The sequence below is a fragment of the Pseudopipra pipra genome, chromosome 2 (assembly GCF_036250125.1).
Source record: "Pseudopipra pipra isolate bDixPip1 chromosome 2, bDixPip1.hap1, whole genome shotgun sequence".
NCBI lineage: Eukaryota > Metazoa > Chordata > Aves > Passeriformes > Pipridae > Pseudopipra > Pseudopipra pipra.
The window spans coordinates 88,618,478-88,636,924 of record NC_087550.1 but is presented as its reverse complement, the minus strand read 5'-3'; the positions used below and the strand labels follow the sequence as shown (position 1 = coordinate 88,636,924).

Here is an 18,447-nt window from a genome sequence, read left to right as displayed (position 1 = left end):
CTCTGTCATGAAAAATGCTATGTCCCAAAGGGGGAAAAGGTTTTTCCTGGAGAACAGCCCAGAACGAAAGGAACCATCAGATAAAAGATAAATCTTACCTCCCTCGCTACAGCCCTCACTTCCCCAAACAGCAGATCAAGGTGGAGGAGGGCTAAATAAAAGGAAAAAAATAGATATTTTTTTTTTCTAACAGAGAAATGAGAGGTTCCCCGAACTCCTACTTGGTTTCTCCAAGCAATACAGCTAGGAGCAGGCTGTTGCTTGCTTGAAAACTCATAGGCTGTGAGATAGGAACTCATGGAGTGCCAGTGTCAGAAAGTTATTTATTGACACCTCCTGACTCCAAGCCATTTCACAGCCTGGCAGTGCGCAGGAGGGTGTTCAGATGCACCACAGCAGGCTGACCTTTCTGCTTCCACAGACAGAATGGTCTCCAGCCCCCGTGATTCAAGACACCATGGATACTTTTGTTCATTGGCTATCATTCATTAGATTTGGGAGATCAAGCTGTTTAAGCTCAAACTTCTTGGAGTGAAGAAAAAAATGTTGCACACTTTACATTATCTCTTGCAAATATGAAAGCTTGCTGCAATCTTCAGATACAATATTTATGAATTGGTCTTTCAGCCAAATCCACTTTTGCATAAGGATACACAGCTGCTGGTACCCAAAAGTATGAGAGTTCCCAAATATATCTTTGCCATTTTTAAAATCATTCTAAAGGCTTGAAAATAATACTTCTTTCATTGTAAGTGAAATCTCTAGTTCTGATGTTTCAAAGACAGTCTGAAATTAGCTGGGTTTTGTTTGTGTTTGTTTGTTTGTGCACAAGGATAATTGATTAAATCAGCACAAGCATAACTGATTATACACTCTAAGAAAACTACTGAAGAATTCAGTGGCAAAACCAGCAGCATTGTGAAGAGACATACCAAATTTTTATGCTTACATGTCCTACATAGAATCCCCTCTCAATTATACAGTAGCAAACTTGGAATGTGTCATCACCTCCCACCACTGGATATCATAGATTTTGAATGAATGTAACCTGCATGCTTCAACACCTCTAAAAATTTTTTTTTAAGCTGTCTCTTTAAGCCTTTTTCCATAAAAAGGGAAAATTTGCATAGCAGAATATTTAAATACTCACAACTTACCAAAAAAGTCAACCCTCTTTCATTAACCAGTGCAATGACCCTCTAATAGTTTCACACTGAGAAAAAATATGCAGAGAAAAATCATGCAGAGAAATATGACAAGTCTAATAGCAAATAGGACTTTGAAAATATATATATTACAGACTGGTCAAATGGAATGTGAAATTCAAAGTTAAAAACTGAACTTATATCCTTCAGTCCTCAGAAAAATAATCTATTTTTAATGGAGCTAGAAAAGCTATCTTTATCTAATTTCTCATTCAGTCAACAACAATAAATCTATTGTTCAGATGTGGTTTAAATGGGTCTTTGGAAGAGGAGGGTTTTGAGAAAATCAAATAGAAATTGCATTAAAGAAGAAATGCTTCTTTAACTGTCATTACTCTGTATATATAGCCTGCAGTTTTTCATTCATTTTAGGTTTGCCAGAGTAACATGCAATTGGACCCTGTGAAAAATTATTTGTAACCATTACAAGAAGAGAAAATGTGTCCTCTTGTTTAAGGGAGAATAAGAAAGTTTAGTGTTATGTCTTTTACTTTAAGAAGTATGTCTGCAGGGATCCAGATGCTGAGAAACAGTAAGCTGATGGCTTTAGTTTGAAATGCTACACTATACATTAAGCCATACACCTACTATTTATTTAACATGCATGAATTAGGTCTTCTGAAAAAGAACACACATTTCAGTCAGACTTGCAAAAATATAACAATACTTGGCATTCTCAAAATGCTTTCCATTTGAAAAATGCAAACAAGTAAGAGGTAGCAGGGGTGAACTGAGCCATTGTGCAGGACGCAAACGGAGCCAGGACATCCAGGGAAAGCTCCGACGCCATCAGGTGTTGCACAGCTGGAAGCAAAGTGCCTGCAGCAATAAGGTACTCCCTGATGTAATCTAACCACAGAGATGGATCAACGCCCAAAAAAGCCATCACTGTAGCTCCTCTTACTGACAATGGTATATTTGGCAGCCCAGAGCACTCTGCTTTGTGCCCCCCTTTGATACCTAGTTATGAATGGCACCCAGAATTGATCATATGCTACAATACTCTGCAAAGCTGCCCTAGTTTACAGATCAGAGAAGTGATGCACAAAAAAGCACTATGTATGTGTTCTAAGCTCATAACATTGCACAGTAGAAGAATTACAAATAAAACCCATTTCTCTGGAGATTTTCAGTTTTGTCACCCTCAACAAAACCCATTTTACACAGACTTCAAAATCCGTATTTTTTTCTGACTGCAGTGCTATGCAAAATATTTATTTTATCAGTCCAAAACTTAATTTACTGCTGAAACCTTACATCAATATTTCAAAGGAAATTCTAAGATTCTACCAAGTAGAGGAGGAAAGATTATAGACAGAAATATTGTGTAAACAAATCTCTGCCTGCATCACCAATCTTACAAACTGCTGCTTCGCCCTAAGGCAAGTACCTTCAAATAAGCACCTGTACATATAAACGGTCTAAACAAGCTAAATTAAATTCCTGGAAACATGCATGATGTATATCAAGTTTTTACAGTGCTGTAGTCAGTGAAGGTGATGATAACAGAAGGATAACTGAAAGAGAGTGCGAGACAGTAAGAGGAGAGAAGAAAGGAAGAGAGGGCAAGGTAGAAAGCAGAAGGTCCTAAGACCTGACTGAAGTAAAAAGAAAAAAGATCCTATTGAAGGAAGCTAAAGATTCAAAACCAGAAATATAAAAGGTGAGAAAACAAGGTGAGATTAAAAAAAATTAAATTTAAAAAAAAAATCAAACCCAAAAAGTGACCGAGAAAGTTTAGACCTCTCAGAAATTCAAGTCAGTAATTCTTTGTCAGGCAAACACTCCTTGATTTCAGTGGGAGTTTTGCCTTAATGAGGACTGCAGGATAGGCATCAAATGCAGCTTTATTTCTTATACTTCAATAACAGCAAGATCTAGCAAGATATTCTGTTGTTGAAAAAGACGACACACTTTTGAAGAAACATGAATATTAGAGGCCAGGCAGTATAAATGTAATTGCTACAATGAGCTAAGTTACATCAGTGTGCATCAGCTGACAATAAAGTCCTTTGTCGTGGAAAGAAAGAAAAAGATGAAAAAACTGACTTGTGTCACCCTACAAACAATCAAATTAAAGGTCCAGAATTATTCCAGAAAAGTTTTTATTGGTTTCAGTCACAGCCCATAAACAAGCAAGATTCCTTAGTCCTTCTCATAAAAAAATTTAAATATGTGCCTGACTATGAATGACCTATTTATTTTTCATTAGTTGCTCTTGCTGAAATTGTTGGAAATGCATCCAGCTGGTTAACAGAACCATTGTTTGATTAGGCTGTTTACATGAAATTGTCTTTAATATACTGAAAAGAAAGTATAAAATAAATAGACTGAAGAATAAAATATTCTTCTTATCTTGGTAGCCAAAGATAAAACAAATCAAAACAACTCCATGTTTATCTGATGAAAGATGAAGATTCTGCCTAATCAAGGAGTGGTCTTAATGGTCCATGTAAAAATCATAAGGTGTTTTGCCCTTTATAAATCATAAATTAAAGGAACCCTCACTGGAATGTGGATATGTCTAATGCAAAGTCTCAAATTTAAAACCTTTTACTGTTTTAGATGTCAAAATCGGGAACAGACAAAATATCACAAGTAAAATGCAGAAAATTACCAATAAAAACACTAGGGTAGATATTTTGGGTGAAATCCAGGAATAATTGAAAAATATACCATCTCCAGCTGATCACATTGCACACAGTATTTATTATTGACTAGCTTTTGCAAACAGACCATTCTAACCCATGATACAGGAAATATATCAATTCTCCATGAAGTATTAATGAGGGGTGTCCCACCCAAACCAATAAGTCTAGGACATGCTCAAAGTCAGATTTATTCAGCCGCTGACTCAATCAGATAATCAGTAATTCTCAGGTTTTGCACGGTTACATCCACCTGTTGATTTAGAGATTACAGGTGGGACCTGCCTTATTAAAATAGTTCTGCAGTTTAAAAATTTGACACACCTAACAAAGGAATTGAGAGAAAAAGTCTGGTCTGCACATCAATGATAAAAGGATAATAAATAATCAAACTTAATTATTATTGTTTACAGGGCTAAAATTATGCTTAAAGATATTCATTGCCATCTGTAAGCCTGTTAAAGTTGATTACAATCTTCTTGTGCTGGTTTTCTTCCCAATGGTTGAACATTATTGTCTATTTTTAAAGGAAAAAAACTCAAAGCTGCTTGAATAATAAATTGTTTATCCCATGTAAGAACAAACCATAGTGATGAACTTTAAGAATGGTTCCCAAATTAGAATTGAGAGTGAAAAACAAGTACTTTCCTGTTCAAGGATTTGTTTTTAATGTGTTTTTATTTTTAACTAGATTGAGTGCTGATTACAGAAAATTCAAGGCTACCCGGACATCAGGCTGCTCAATTGACTGAAAAGTTTGATGACTTCTCTAAAAAGTGAGGTCTGTGCATGAAATTAAATCAGTATAACTGAGACCAGATAACTTGAGGGGAAGGAGGGGAAAAGGTTAATATTGCTTATTAAATAATGTTAAATGAGATCAAACAAGACGTGCAGGATTCAGGAGGGCTCTTGGAGCTCCAGTTGTTTCCCCAGGCTGCTTATGCAACCTTGTTTGCGCAGACAGTGCAAGGGCCTGCCATTTTATTACATAAGGTAGCCCAAAAATATACAGCTAGGCAGTTGTGAGCTCCATTAACTGCTGCACTGGAGTTTCTGTATCAGTTAGCATCTGGAAATTTGAAGAAACGATCAGAAGGACTTAGGACATTGCTGAGTTTGAGATTGGTGCTGGTGTTTTAATAGCAATAGATCTCATCCAAAAGCCAGCAAATACCATCAGCATGAGCTGTGTTTGAATACATTGTGCTTTGACCATTGCTTAGTGAACAGCAATACAGAGTCTCTGGCTTAGCATAGCCATAGTAAGTGCAATCCATGGCTTCAAAATCTGCCTTTCAGATGATTAAGCAAATTGTCTGGTTTAGTAAACAGCAGTCAACAGAACATTATTGTTTTAACCATAGTGCTTAAATGCAGTGGATAGCTGAAGAAATTTAATTTCCAATCCTCTCATTCTCAGTTTAAAATTTCAAAGCCTGGTCTTGTACAGATAGATAAAACTGTAGCCACAGCAATATCATGTCAAGGAAGATGACTGCCTTGGCCCAAATCCTCTCCCTCACACTGGGCAGCAGTGAAGGCTGGGGAAGCCTGCATCAGCGGGGCAGGCATGTAGCAATTACAGTCTCCCAGCGGAGACTTCTTCAGCCAGGCATTTTATCTCAGTATTCAATGCCTTTTGGTGGGATTGCTTCCCTGAATGAACTGCTTTCTGAACCTACTTGAACTCAAGAAGATAAGGCTGTCTATCCTTGCCATGACTGCACAGTTTCATAATAGGACACCAGGGAGTGAGCTTGAGCACTGTATGCTGCCTTTTGGGGTACACAGAGTCACATAATCATAGAATATCCTGAGTTGGAAGGGACCCACAAGGATCATCAAGTCCATCTCTTGCCTAGCATGGGCAATTGCCAAACATATGAAATTTAACAAGGGCAAGTGCCGGATTCTGCACCTGGGACAGGGCAACCCTGGTTGGGTGTATAGACTAGGGAATGAGAGGCTGGATAGAAGCGCTGCAGAATGGGACCTAGGGGTCCTGGTCGATGGCAAATTGAATATGAGTCAGCAGTGCCCTGGCAGCCAGGAGGGCCAACTGTGTCCTGGGGGGCATCAGGCAAAGCATCACCAGCCAGCCGAGGGAGGTGATTGTCCTGCTCTGCTCCACACCGGTGCAGCCTCACCTTGAATATTGCGTGCAGTGGGAGCCACAATATAAGAAAGACTACAATTAGTCTTAGATTATAATTAAGCTATTAGAGAGTGTCCAAAGGAGGACCATGAGCATGGTGAAGGGTCTGGAAGGGGAAGAAAAGGTTGAAGGGAGACCTCACTGCAATTTTCAACATACAGTTTTGGCTCACACCTTTGCTCTTCTTTGGAGCACTTCACCTAGCTTCTCGCACTAGCCTGTTCCATGGCTGATGTGTCATAACAGAGCCAGCCCTGAACAGTGAAGGTACAAACCACCAGGAGGCTTTTGGCCTCGGGAGCGGAGGAGGGACACCACTTGCTTGACCACTTCATTCTGCAGAGCAGACACTGGGAGACCACGTGGCTTAACACCCTCTCTCAAGCCATGGCCAGACACAAGTGCAGAGGAATGAGTTACAAGAACAAGGCAAACCAATGGTGATATTTCCTTAGCACACTCACCAAGCTTCTAAGAGAATGTGCAGCTCAAAACTTCCTAAGCCAGAGGCAGTGGTTTTAAGTTTAATAGCCCTTGATGGATTTCTCTTCCATGAACTCATCCAGTCACCTCATCAGCTGATGTAACCTCTCAGCATCCACATCCTGTGGTGAGCAGTTCAGCAGTCTGACCACTCCATGTGAAGAGCCATCTCCCTCTGTGTTCATGCCAGCACCCAGTCCTTCTGCTGCTGTTGCCATGATCAGTAATTTCCAGTTTGCCTTCTCCATGCTTTGCTTAATTTTACAGATTTCTGTTGCATCACTTTATCAGTGCTGTCAGTCCTCAGACAGGAATTACTCTGTTCCTCTGATGACCTTTGTTACATCCCTCTGAACCTCCTCCCCTGCCATTATACATCTTTGAGGCGGGGAAATCGACAGCCCAAGATACTGAAGATGTGGGCACACCATAGCTTCTTCAGTGAAACAATGAGGATTCTTTTTTATTATTTTCCATCCTGTTAAAAATAATCTTAATGTTCTATTTCCCTTTGGTTTTTAATTCACATCTGCACGTTGCATTGATTTTTTTTTCCGAGTTGTCCGTGGAAGACTTTATCAAAGCTTCTGCACGTACCATGACCTATAGCAATTAATTTCTATGATTACAGATGCACTTTTTCATTAATTTTCAACGTGACATGCATAGTACGTTTATCTCATATGAAGATACTCAAAGAGAAAGGGTGATTGAAACGTCCCAGTACATGATGCTCTGTCATGCCAGCACTTCTTGCATATTTTGGAATGACAGAGGTTTCATACCTGAACTTCCAAATTTCCATTCTGATCTCAAACGTACATACACATCCTCTAGATTTTTTCCCATATCATTGTTTCACTTTGCTCCCTAAGAACAGTGGTAAAACAGCTGAAAAACACCTTCTGTCATTATCAGGCCAGTAGCACACTAGCTGTTTTAAACAAACTTGTGCCCAAGCAAGAGAAGGTTAGATAACCACCTTGTTCCCACCACTTAACATGGTCAATTTTGGAGTATCTCGGAGCTCTAGGCATGCTACCTACCACACAGACACAGGAAAAAGAGATGGCATTGCCTCAGAAAGCTTGTAGGCAAAGGAGGGGAGAAGGAAGAGCTGGCAGGTACTGACAGGGTACTGGGTACAGTGTGTGGCAATACTATTTTCTAGTGACAAAGGTCTAAGCTTATCTAACTTTTGTGAGAGTTTTATTTTTCTGAAGTCACAGGTGAATTTTCAGACTGAAGCAGGATTGAAACACTTAGCCTAAGACTATTCCTCCCAAATCTGGCAGGTAGCATGCAAGAAATGCTGATTTCTGCCATGGTCCTTGGATAAAGGAACAGAAATGTCTTTACCAAAGTGTAATTAAAAACATTTTGGCTGGACTGAGCTGTGCTTCATGGTTTGCCTTCAGGGGGAAGAAACACAGGAAGAGAAGCATAGAAAATGGTACTTACCCCTCTATCCCCAAAATGTACATCGAATTTATGTGTACGAGGCCAAGAAAGCTCTGCCTCCATATCCCTCAATCTAATCTGCCAACATCCCTGAGCCACCACAAGATAAATGCAAGGAGCAGAGAATGAACCACGTCTGCAGTTTTCTCAGCTCCTTATTCAGAACATGAGCCTACACGATCACATCCCTTTTCACCCCCTTGTCTTTTCTGCCCTGCAACTCTTGTATTTCTGAATTCAGCTGGCAATATACTGGCATATATATTGTGGCCCATAGCATGTCACAATAAAGAGTAATGGCTTTAGTCCCTCCCAAAAAAATGTGCAATGCCAAAAGCATCACTACAAATCCACCAGCCTCTATGCATTCTGCTTAAATGCTATTACATGATGTTTCCTTTTCAAACTTCAGTAGTCAGACACATAAAATTATTCTATCAGATGATGCTGATTTCTGACTGAATTAAACTAGCTAAAATACAAATATTTGCATGACCTTAGTCTACTTTTCCAATAACAAGTTTGAATAAGATCAGTGATCACCAGAAAGTTAAGCCAAATCTAGAAAAACTTTTTTTATACAGATAACAATCTCTCTACAAAATCTGCAACCCAAGTGCATCTGCCCTAAGAGCCTGAAAACAAAACTATAAACACAAATGGAAGTTCCTTAAATTCATCTAAGACAGAAAGAAAAGCAATTAAATGCACATAAGATGTATATTTAACTGGTTTTTTTTATCAGTATGACATTTACCAATCCAGGAGAAGGGCAAAGCAGAGGCAGGTACTGAAAAACACAGCAGGCAGTATTGGGATGAAGATGAGAAGGATGAAAAAGCAGTAGTACCATGCCCCAACCATTGAAAGACTGGAAACCACTGCTTTCGCTCAGATATCCTGTCCCTGTACACTACAAGTGTCAACTTTTTTCTTCCCACCATTGCTTCTCTTGGTCTGGGTTTAGCACCTCTATCCACAGTTCCTTGCACCTTGTTCCTAAGCTTTGTCATCTATGACACCACCAAATCCTTTGTCTTAATTCAAAGTCTCTGATCTTCAATTTCTCCACGTCTCCACCATCAATACTTCTTCTCAGTTCTAGTCCCACAATTTCTTGTCACCATGCATGTGAACTAAGCAATTTCCTTTTCCACCCTGCCTTGGCATCCCTCGCACACTCTGCCACCAAAGACAGAGCCTTCAATGCTCCCTCCTTATGGTGTTCACTGTAGCAGCAACATCTGGGAAGAATAACTGTGGGGGAAAGTCCACTCAGCCCTTCAGCCACCAACTGGAGTGCTCTCATCCTTCCCAGGGAGACAAGCAGTGATCAGCTCCTAACAACGCTGGGTGTTCAGCACGCCTTATGCCAAGAGCATTTTCAGCGAGTGCAATGGTCAAGCCCTCAACAACCCCTCTACCAGGAGCATGCAACCTGAGCCTTGTGACAAAATTAAAACTAAGAAAAATTCTGGAAGCTTCTAGAGGCTAAACATAAGGCACACCCCCATCACAAGACCGATCTCATGCCAAGTATCTTTTCCTTGCTCCAAAACATGAAGCCACAAGAATTCAACAGTCTCAATGAAAGCATTTCTCAACATAGCCAAAGAACGCAGATTCACAGAAAAGATCAAGGTCTCCTAATGCAGGATGATGTACACCTGAACTATCTTCATCAGATATATGGCCAAAGAATACACTTTCCTCTAAACATGTTCACAGAAATAGATGAACCATTTCAAATGAAGCTTCCCAAAGACAGTTTGTCTTCAGCAGGTACTCAACCTGGAAAATGTCAGCCTAGGTTTAAGCTTAGCAAATGCATAAGCACCTGATAGCACAGCATTGTACTAGAAAGCACAAGGTAATTTTAAGAGTAGACAACGTTCCTGCATATGATAAAATAACAACTCCTTCAAATGCTCTAGCATGTTCCAGGGTAGAGATTTGGGCAAAAATCATAATTCTGCAAAGTATAGTCTGTGGGTTCAACATGCAAGGCAACACCTTTATTACTGAGAGAAAGAAATTTTAGGCAAGCCTACTGTCTCCAGGCTTTGGAGCAGGGCACAGAAGTGCTTTCAGCTTGGGGAATCACCCCACTGTCACATACCTGCTTCAGGAAAGCCCTCCATTTTCACATGTTCAGTGAGACGGTGCACAGCTTGGCAATTATGTTCTCCAAATATTCCTGCTCCCAGGCCATCTCTGCAGAGCAACTATGTGTCTATATTCATCTATAGAAATGTATGCAGGATTGGGCCCTCAACCAGCTGACAGCTCTCAGAATCAGATACAGATCAGCGGATGAGCTGGCTACACCTGGACACTGTGAACGCTAATTATTTAGTACCAGGAAAAAAACTAAAAACACATTTTGGTGCATTAACATCTCACACCAGGGTAAGAGAGAAATAATTTTCCACTTCAAGAGGCAGCCACTTGTTGAACTGAATGCTCAGGTTAGCTGTGCCCACCTGAGGGATCCCTACAGCCCTTCTGTAGATTTAGCGCCATGAAAAGATCCAAGTTCCTCTGCTGGCTGCAACGCTTATAACCACTAATTATTTCTGAGTCACTTGAGTGAAAGTAAGCTGCCATCCTGTAGACAGTTAAGGACTACGGAGCAAAGTTTCTGGATGAGCGTGCTTGTTAATTGACCAATCAGGCTAGTGACCATAAAGGAAAACACTACAGCACAACTCTGAGTGACTCCAAGTGTTGCCGTTCAGCCGTGGATTTAATATTTACCCCCTTGCATACACGGAAGGAAACACACAGGAGCCCAGCTCAGGGCTGCTGCAGCAGCAAGGCTCTCCCAGCACACGACACAGCCTCTGCTCCCACCAGGAGCCTTCGCCCATTCAAAAACCTCACTGGTCTTATTGGAAGTTTTGTTTGATCACTGCCCGATCGCAAAGCAGACCCTATTCCACTCTAGCCTATATGAACCCTCGAAGTCAAGAACACCTCCAACAACACCAAGATGAGACAGGGAGAACAGCAGCTGGGGGGGGGGCAAGTTATTTTTCCAAAAGGAAGGGCCCAGCCGGCCGGACCCCGCCAGCCCGGCCGGGAGAAACACGGCGCACATACTGTGCTCCCCACGTAAACTTTCCCGTGGCAGAGACGATGCCACCCCGCACTACCGGGCGCGTCCGTCACCGCCGCGGTGCGTGGAGCGGAGGGGAGCTGACCCCGGCCGCCGCCGCGGGGGGTCACGCGTGGGCGAGCATCCCGCGTGGGTGCCCGGGGCGAGTGTCGCGGGTGGGCGCCCCGCGGGGCGGAGGGAGGGTCAGGGCCACAGGGCCGCCGTTACCTGGGGTGCCGGTGCTGCGGGAGCGCGGCGGGGAAGCCCCAGCCACCGCCGCCGCCGCCGCTGCTGCTGCTGCTGCTGCTGCTGTCCGCGGTGGCCACCTGGGCGCGGGAATCGCCGCCGGTACTGGTGCCGGTGCCGCCGAGCTGGATGCCGCCGCTTTTCCGGTGCCTGCCGGTGCCGCTGCGGCAGCGGCCGCCCCTGCTCCAGCCGCGCAGGAGGCCGGCCTCGGAAGCCGGCAAACTCTTCCTCGCCGACGAGGAACCGGGGACGCTGCCCGCCTCCTGCCTGCCGCCGGTGCCGGTGCCGTGTCTCATGGTGCGCGGGGCCGCCGCATGCCGCGCTGCCGCCGCCCCGGGCGCCGCGGGACCCACGCGCGCCGGGGCCAGGGGCTCCGCCGGCACCGGGAGGCCGCCGGGAACCCGGGCTGCTGGGGGGGGAGGCGGAGGCCGGGGGGCGGGGGGGCTGCTGGCTGGGGCTCCCGCTGGGGCATTAAGTTGGACGCGCGGCCGGGAGAGGCAGGGCGGGGGCGGGGGCTGCGAGGCCGATAGTTCTCCGCGAAGTTGGAGCCCGGGGGGCGAGGTGGGGGCATCCTCTCCGCCGGCCCTTCATCGCCGCCCGCCGCCGCCTCCCCTCGCCTGCCCCCGCCGCCGGGCCACCGCCCCGCGCCCTCAGCCGGCGGCGCTGCGGGGGCGCGCCCCACGTCCCGGGCCCATGGGCGCAGTCGCGGCCCCGGCGGCAGCGATCGCCGGCGCCGGCTCCTTTCGCCGCTCCCTTCTCCGGCAAGGAGCGGGAGGGTGGGGGTGGACAGAGGGGGAGATCAGACCCGAGGCTGGTGCTCAAAATGGGTCAGGGAGGGGGAAAGGGACCCCGGCGTTCGGCGCCCCCCTCCCCGCGGTTGGCTCCGGGAGGGTCGGGCTGGGGCGGTGGGAAGCGAGAGGGCTGCGGAGGAGCTCTCCCGCCCCGGCTGCCTGTGCACAAGTGCAGGGAATGTTCCACTGACCTACATATTTTTCCAAACATACGTGACCTTTTTTTTTCTCTCTCTCTCGTTCTGTGGGAGGAGACAGGCGAGGATCCAAGAAAAGGAGAAGCTGGAAAGAGAACTAAAGGGGAAGCAGGGAAAAAAAATAAAAACCTCAACCAAAAAGGCAGCCCCGCATCAAGGATGGTTCCACTCCGCCGCCGCGAGCAAACCCCGGCGTGCCCACGTTTATATATGTCTGCAGCGACATCCCCGTACTGCACCGGCGGCCGCTCCAGCACCTGAGCCCGGGAGCCCCCGCGCTGCCGCCGGCCCCGCCGGGCAGGGCAAGCGTCCAGGTGCCTGGCCGCCGGCTCCCGGAGCGATGCGGCGGGACCCCAGCACGGCTCTGCTCGGCGGGCTGGGCACGGTCCCCCTGCTCGGCCCCGGCCCGGGGGGTGACCCTGCGCCCTGTCCGTGCCCGCTGGCCCGGCGGCGGGAGCCGGGACGGAGCGGGGCACGGCACCGCGTTGCCCCGGGGCAGGTTCCCGGCCTCGCCGGGCACAGGCAGGAGCTCCCGATCTGGTTATGCAACGCCGCACAGGCAATTGGAGCAAAACCTTGACAGAGAGCGCTATTTTTTTTCTTGTTTCAAAGTAGGTCATTCTTTTTATTCTCTAATTTGCCTTTTTTTTTTTTTTTTCTTACTAATCCTCCTGCAAAGTGGCCGGTTAGAGAGAAAGCGGTGTGCTGGAGCCGGGGAGAAGCTGGTGATCGGAGCCTTGCTCTCTACTCGACGGGCACTCCTGCCGTCTTCTGGCGGCGGCTCCAGCAGGGTCTGGCGTTGCTCTTCCTCCCCAAGGAGGGCAGCGATGGCCAGGGAGCGAGGCCACGGCTCGGGCGCTGCCCGCTGCTCTCCCCAGGTCTCACGCCGGCGGAAGCCCCGGGCTCCTCCTCCCCCGGGCGCCGCCGGCTATTGCCCCCTGCCTCCTGTCGCCCTCGCACCGCCTCTGCACCTGGGGCTTGCTGGCGCTGCTGGCAGGCACCTCTTCCACCCGCAGAAGGGATCTCCCCCCGAGATACAGTATTTGTTTTCAGAACAGTTGTGGTTTTTTTGCTCAGAGGAGGGATTTGTTGCGGTAGTTTGTGCAAGCTCTGTTCCCACCAAAAGGCCTGACTGCACAGCCATACCTGTGGCAGCAAAATATGTGTGGTGGGCCAGGGGCTGTTTCCCCATCTCCCCCGGTGCATCCTACCTCCTTTTTTAAAAGGCACGTTAATCCTTGCAAAATACCCGCCAGCAGAGACCTCTGCCCACACCGGGTATGCATGTGTGGTCACAGTGTATGGACTGATGGGTGCTCCAGCTACCTGGCTCCAGCGAGGAGCTGTGCTGCTTCTTCCACTACTCCCACCACCTAGTTACCCCACTGTGATGTCCAGCTCCCCCATACACTACATCCAGACAGTTATTTGATCTGATTCAATCCCCTATGCAAATGTTAATAACTACAAAGTTATGGAAAAATGTTGCGCTCCTTTGCTGAGCACTTTTACACCGACTTTATACAACAGGCATGACTAATGTTGAAAGGGTAAAGTTGTTTACTTTCAACCAAGATTAAATACAAAACTTTGTAAAGCTCCTCCCTTCCTTTGGATGAAACCCAGCATTTCTTTCCCATTTGGAAATTGTCAAACAGTGGTTAAACAATCCTTTGGCAAACAAGTAGTGCCTGAGGGAATAAAGCATCAGATACATGGGGAATGGAATAAAAGACATTTCTGTTCCTGAGGTACTTTTCTTGTGTTGCACAATGAAGTATAACATAAAATTTTCAAGCCTTGTAAGGTTAGAGAAAAGGAACTTCCCATGATTATATACACCACATGATTTGATATTCCAGTCCTTTTGAAAGCCTACTAAAATCCTGCCCTGAATCCAACCCTGTGCTTTCAGAAGCTGGGAAACCAAGTACCTGGAGGAAAATACCACATAGAGAAAGGCAATCAGAGAGACACAGGGGCGCATTTACAAAATTACATCTCTACTATATGTTAACATTTTCCCTTTGAATTTTAAAGGACTCCATTGCACAAGTGAACAAGTGAGACTGGTTGAGGTTTGTTTCTTAATTCATTCCCTAGGTTACTGCTGTAAACTTTAATTAGGCTAACAAAGAGCAGAGCGGCTGAGGGTGAGGCAGGCTTTATCCAGCCCATACCTGAATCCCGTTGTGAAATACCAGCCATTCAAAACACACAGCCTTTCTCTCAGTCTGGTGACACATGGAAAATTACCAAATACTGTCAATACTGAGTTTGGTTTGGAAATTAACCAAAGGGTTATGCTAGATGCTACATGTAAGAACATTAGGCAAGGAGCTCAGTGTTCAAATTTAAAGAATTAAATCTTTTTATATTAATAAAGTATTAGTAAGCAACTTTTCAGACACCAGGAGCCTGTGATCCAAAGCCACAATCCCTTTCGTTTCAACTAGAATAGGCTGGCCAGCCTTCGTGGCCCAGAAATGACACAGGAGGGTTTTCAATGGGCCATGAACCACAGGCTAGGTGTCTTCCAGGGCAGAGGACCAAGGGGAGGAGTGGGAGAGGACAGTGGCTCGCCAGGGACCCTGCTGCTCCTTTGTGGCAAGACCATGGGAGGGATATGGGGTTGAGTGTGAGTTCAACCCAGACATACTGCATGTAACTCTGCTGGTTTGCTTCCTCTTGCTTCCAGGGATTTATATTATGAAGTGCCACCACTGCTGCAAGACATAACCCTTGGCAAAGGAGCTACCTTGGATGTCTTTTGGCTCCAGAGCCAGAGCCTTGCTGCCAGAGCCTGGCCACCGCAACCTGGAAGCACAGGCCTTCCAAGTACCTAAAAAGGGCATAGAGGAGAGCTGGAGAGGGACTTTTTACAAGGGCATGTAGTGATAGGACAAGGGGTAATGGCTTTAAACTGAAAGAGAGTAGGTTTAGATTAGATATTAGGTGAAATTTTTTACTGTGAGGGTGTTGAGGCACTGGAACAGGTTGCCCAGAGAAGTTGTGGGTGCCCCATTTGTGAAAGGCAGGTTGGATTGGGTTTTGATCAACCTGGTCTAGTGGAAGGTGTCCCTGCCCATGGCAGAGGGGCTGGAGCTAGATGATCTTTAAGGTCCTTCCCAACCCAAAATATTTTGTGATGATGATTCTATGATTACTTGTGCTATAGAAATGCTTTTAACATTTAGCAGACACCAGTACATATTGTATAAATAAGATGCCATTTGCATCTTAATTTAAAAGCGAACCCTACATTTGGATTAGCATTTGTGTTGAAGTAAAAAGGGCTCCCCCAAATAGTCATAAATCAACATAAATGGCAACAGTGGCAAAAGTCAGGGATCAATCTGTGGGAGAGATGAGCATAATGGAAAAAAATAAAGGACCTTCAAAGAGCCGATCAAATTGCACTGAATATTAAACTGTTCTCTTTAGTTTTCAAGAAAGTAAGAAGAAGACAGACAGGAATTAATTTCATTAATATTAATTAAGGGGCAGGACAGACCTTGCACCACTTGTTTTCCTATCTTCCATGTTGAAAGCAAGAACAACAGAGACAAATGACAAATAAATCTAGTGGCTCATGTTAGTTGCAGGAGTCTCACCAGCTGTGTCTGCTGGCTGGGGCAGGTGGGCATGGGAGTATGAGGACAGATGTGAGGATATCCTTCTTTGGGTAACACACTTCTGTAACCAATTTTGTCAGAAATTTCTGCAGAGAGGAATGGTCCTCTGGGGATCAGCATTATTTTTCATTCTGTGGCTTGCAGTTTCCTGAGGGAGGGAGGGGTAGTGCATACTTATCAACCAGCAGCACAGCCTCCAAATCAGGGGAAGGCAGAGAGATGCCGCAATGAAATGGAGTTCAGATGCATCCTACTGGTGCTGCTCCAAGCGCTGGAGTAGGATGGCTTAGGGTCTTCAGGATCTCTTCACCTAGAAAACCAGAGTCCTTGTTTTTCTGGATGTGTGTTACAAGAGAAGAGCCAATTTGCTGATTTGAACTTGCTCTAGTCTTATCTGGTTTGAAGAAAAAAAAATTCCATTGCCAGGGTTTTCATGGAAGCACTTAGCCAGGCATACAACCTACCTGAGGGCTTGACTTTCCCAGCTTATTCAAAAAAGTGTTTGTTGGCTTCCTGTAAGCAGTTAATGCACAGAGTGGGGAGGAAGAAGGCATGGGTTGAAAAATTAGTTACCAAACATTGAATAGATTTAATGTCTGGAAGGGCTGGAATTGCTGCTGGGTGCCCAGAAAGCCCTAAAGCTTTGCAGCCTTGCAATCTTGTGGCTGAGGATTTACAGCTTTTCTGAGAAATAAAACTTCTGCAGCATGAGCTGTACGTATGCACTCAGTTGCCACGGAGCGTACTGTGTGTGTGCGTGTCAGTCTGGCCAGCTAAAGCTCAAGGTTGTGGAAATAATTCCTTCTCATATGGGAAAGAGATGATCCACTTATCCTCTGGCTGACAGTGGTCTTTGTGCCAGTGCGCCGCTTGACTCACACAAGACCTTTCGTTCACTTGCAGCAGGATGGGAATACATCTCATGGCAAAATCCAGTTTCAGTGGGACTGTGCTGGTTAATAGAAGTAAGGAACTATGGCGTGTCTGTACGTGGTAAAAAGGCTCTGGTCTGAAATCAGGCTGATGGAGCTTGTTCAGATTTGAGAGCTGTTCAAGAAAATGAAGCTCAAACTCAAACCCAGGAGCAAGGGATCTGCTATTTTTTCTCTAGAAGTCCCAGTGAAACGGAAGATAATAAGGTGTTGTAGTGCCACAACTGAATTATGAACAGCTGGGAGAAGTCTGAATGCAGATGCAGCATCCTTGTCTCTACCTTTACTGAGAAAAAAGGCCATTATTAATTGTTATTACATTTTATGTTTTATGTTACTATTGCACTGTGGTAGTACTTCTTTGGCATATATCCCTATGGAACATATCCCTATGGATCTGTACAAATATTTTAAGTCCTGGCAGGTTTTACAGAGACCTTCTACCTCTTCCAGAAGCTCTTGATGAGCAGCAGGAAGGTGTAGTGAACCATTGCCTCTCTCCTTAGAAGAGACAGCCTAACCCCCTCTCCACTGACTTCAGCAGGAGATGGGTTAGGCCTGGAGCTCATCATCACTGTCAGGATTCCACAATTTTCCAAATTCTTTGCTAATTGCTCTCCCTTATTGCTCACATCTTTGCAGTTACACTACTCACCACCACACACTTGGTCTTTCAAATTCTTCTCAGCTTGCTTTGATTCTGTGCAACATTCTGCTCTTGCACCTGCCTTAAGCTTATGATGCCATTATTACTCATAACACTTGCTAGTAGAAATATGGAGAATTTAAATGTGAAAGTTAAGTAAATAACAAAAGAAATATAAAAAAAAAATGTTCAAACTCAGGGGTATGTGGATCTATCCACACATATTCAGCTCTGCCACATATGATTTCCAAAGGAGTAAGCAACTATCTATATCAAGACAATGTGGAAGTCTGAATTTATCTGCTGTTATGAGATTCATCTCTTCATTGTGTCTTTCAATCTTTTTTATACTGCAGCAGTCCGTAGGCACTAGATGTCAATGATGCCCTAGGAATGTTCTGCCATATGCTCATCCCTGTGCAAACAGATACGAAATTCCTGGTAACAATAAAAAACCCACTACTGAGTCAAATCATGCATTTAAAAAAAAAATTACCTTGCTGTTTTAAACTCTTAGTTTGAGCACAGTCATACAGTTAAAAAAAAAAGTTCGGAAAACTTTTTTGCTTTGAGCTAGATTATTCCTTGCTGTCTTGTCAATGAAAATGGGCTACTTCATGGACTGCTCTCCTCTTTTGTGGCTGTCAACTCTTCGCCCTGATACTGATGCAAATATGGTTCTGATTTCTTTGTTACTGCCCTGGGAGAGCATTGAATAAAAACAAAACCCTTGAAAACAATTTCACTAATGCTAAATCAGATGAGGTGTTCTGTTGCTTTTGCAAAGTCAGAGCTTTGGCTGTAAGGACTTGGAAGATGCATTTGGCTTCTGTCACTAGGACAGGCTGTACACAGATGCAGCTGCTAGCAGACGCTGTGATATTCTGCTTACACAGAGCATTGCAGGAGGGAAGGAAGCAGAGGAAGAGAAAGGGTTAAAAAGGTAAA

General features: G+C 45.0%; 1 protein-coding gene across 8 annotated transcripts in view; it reads right to left on the bottom strand.

The window, feature by feature from the left end:
• NPAS2 (neuronal PAS domain protein 2) overlaps positions 1 to 11,878 on the bottom strand; it is a 104,698-nt gene extending 92,820 nt beyond the window's left edge. For all 8 annotated transcript variants that reach the window (XM_064646277.1, XM_064646278.1, XM_064646280.1 and 5 more), the window contains exon 1: positions 11,281 to 11,878. In XM_064646277.1, the coding sequence (XP_064502347.1) occupies positions 11,281 to 11,594 (314 nt within the window). In that variant the 5' untranslated portion in view covers positions 11,595 to 11,878. The remainder of the gene's footprint in view (positions 1 to 11,280) is intronic.
• Between the last annotated feature and the right edge of the window lie 6,569 nt (positions 11,879 to 18,447).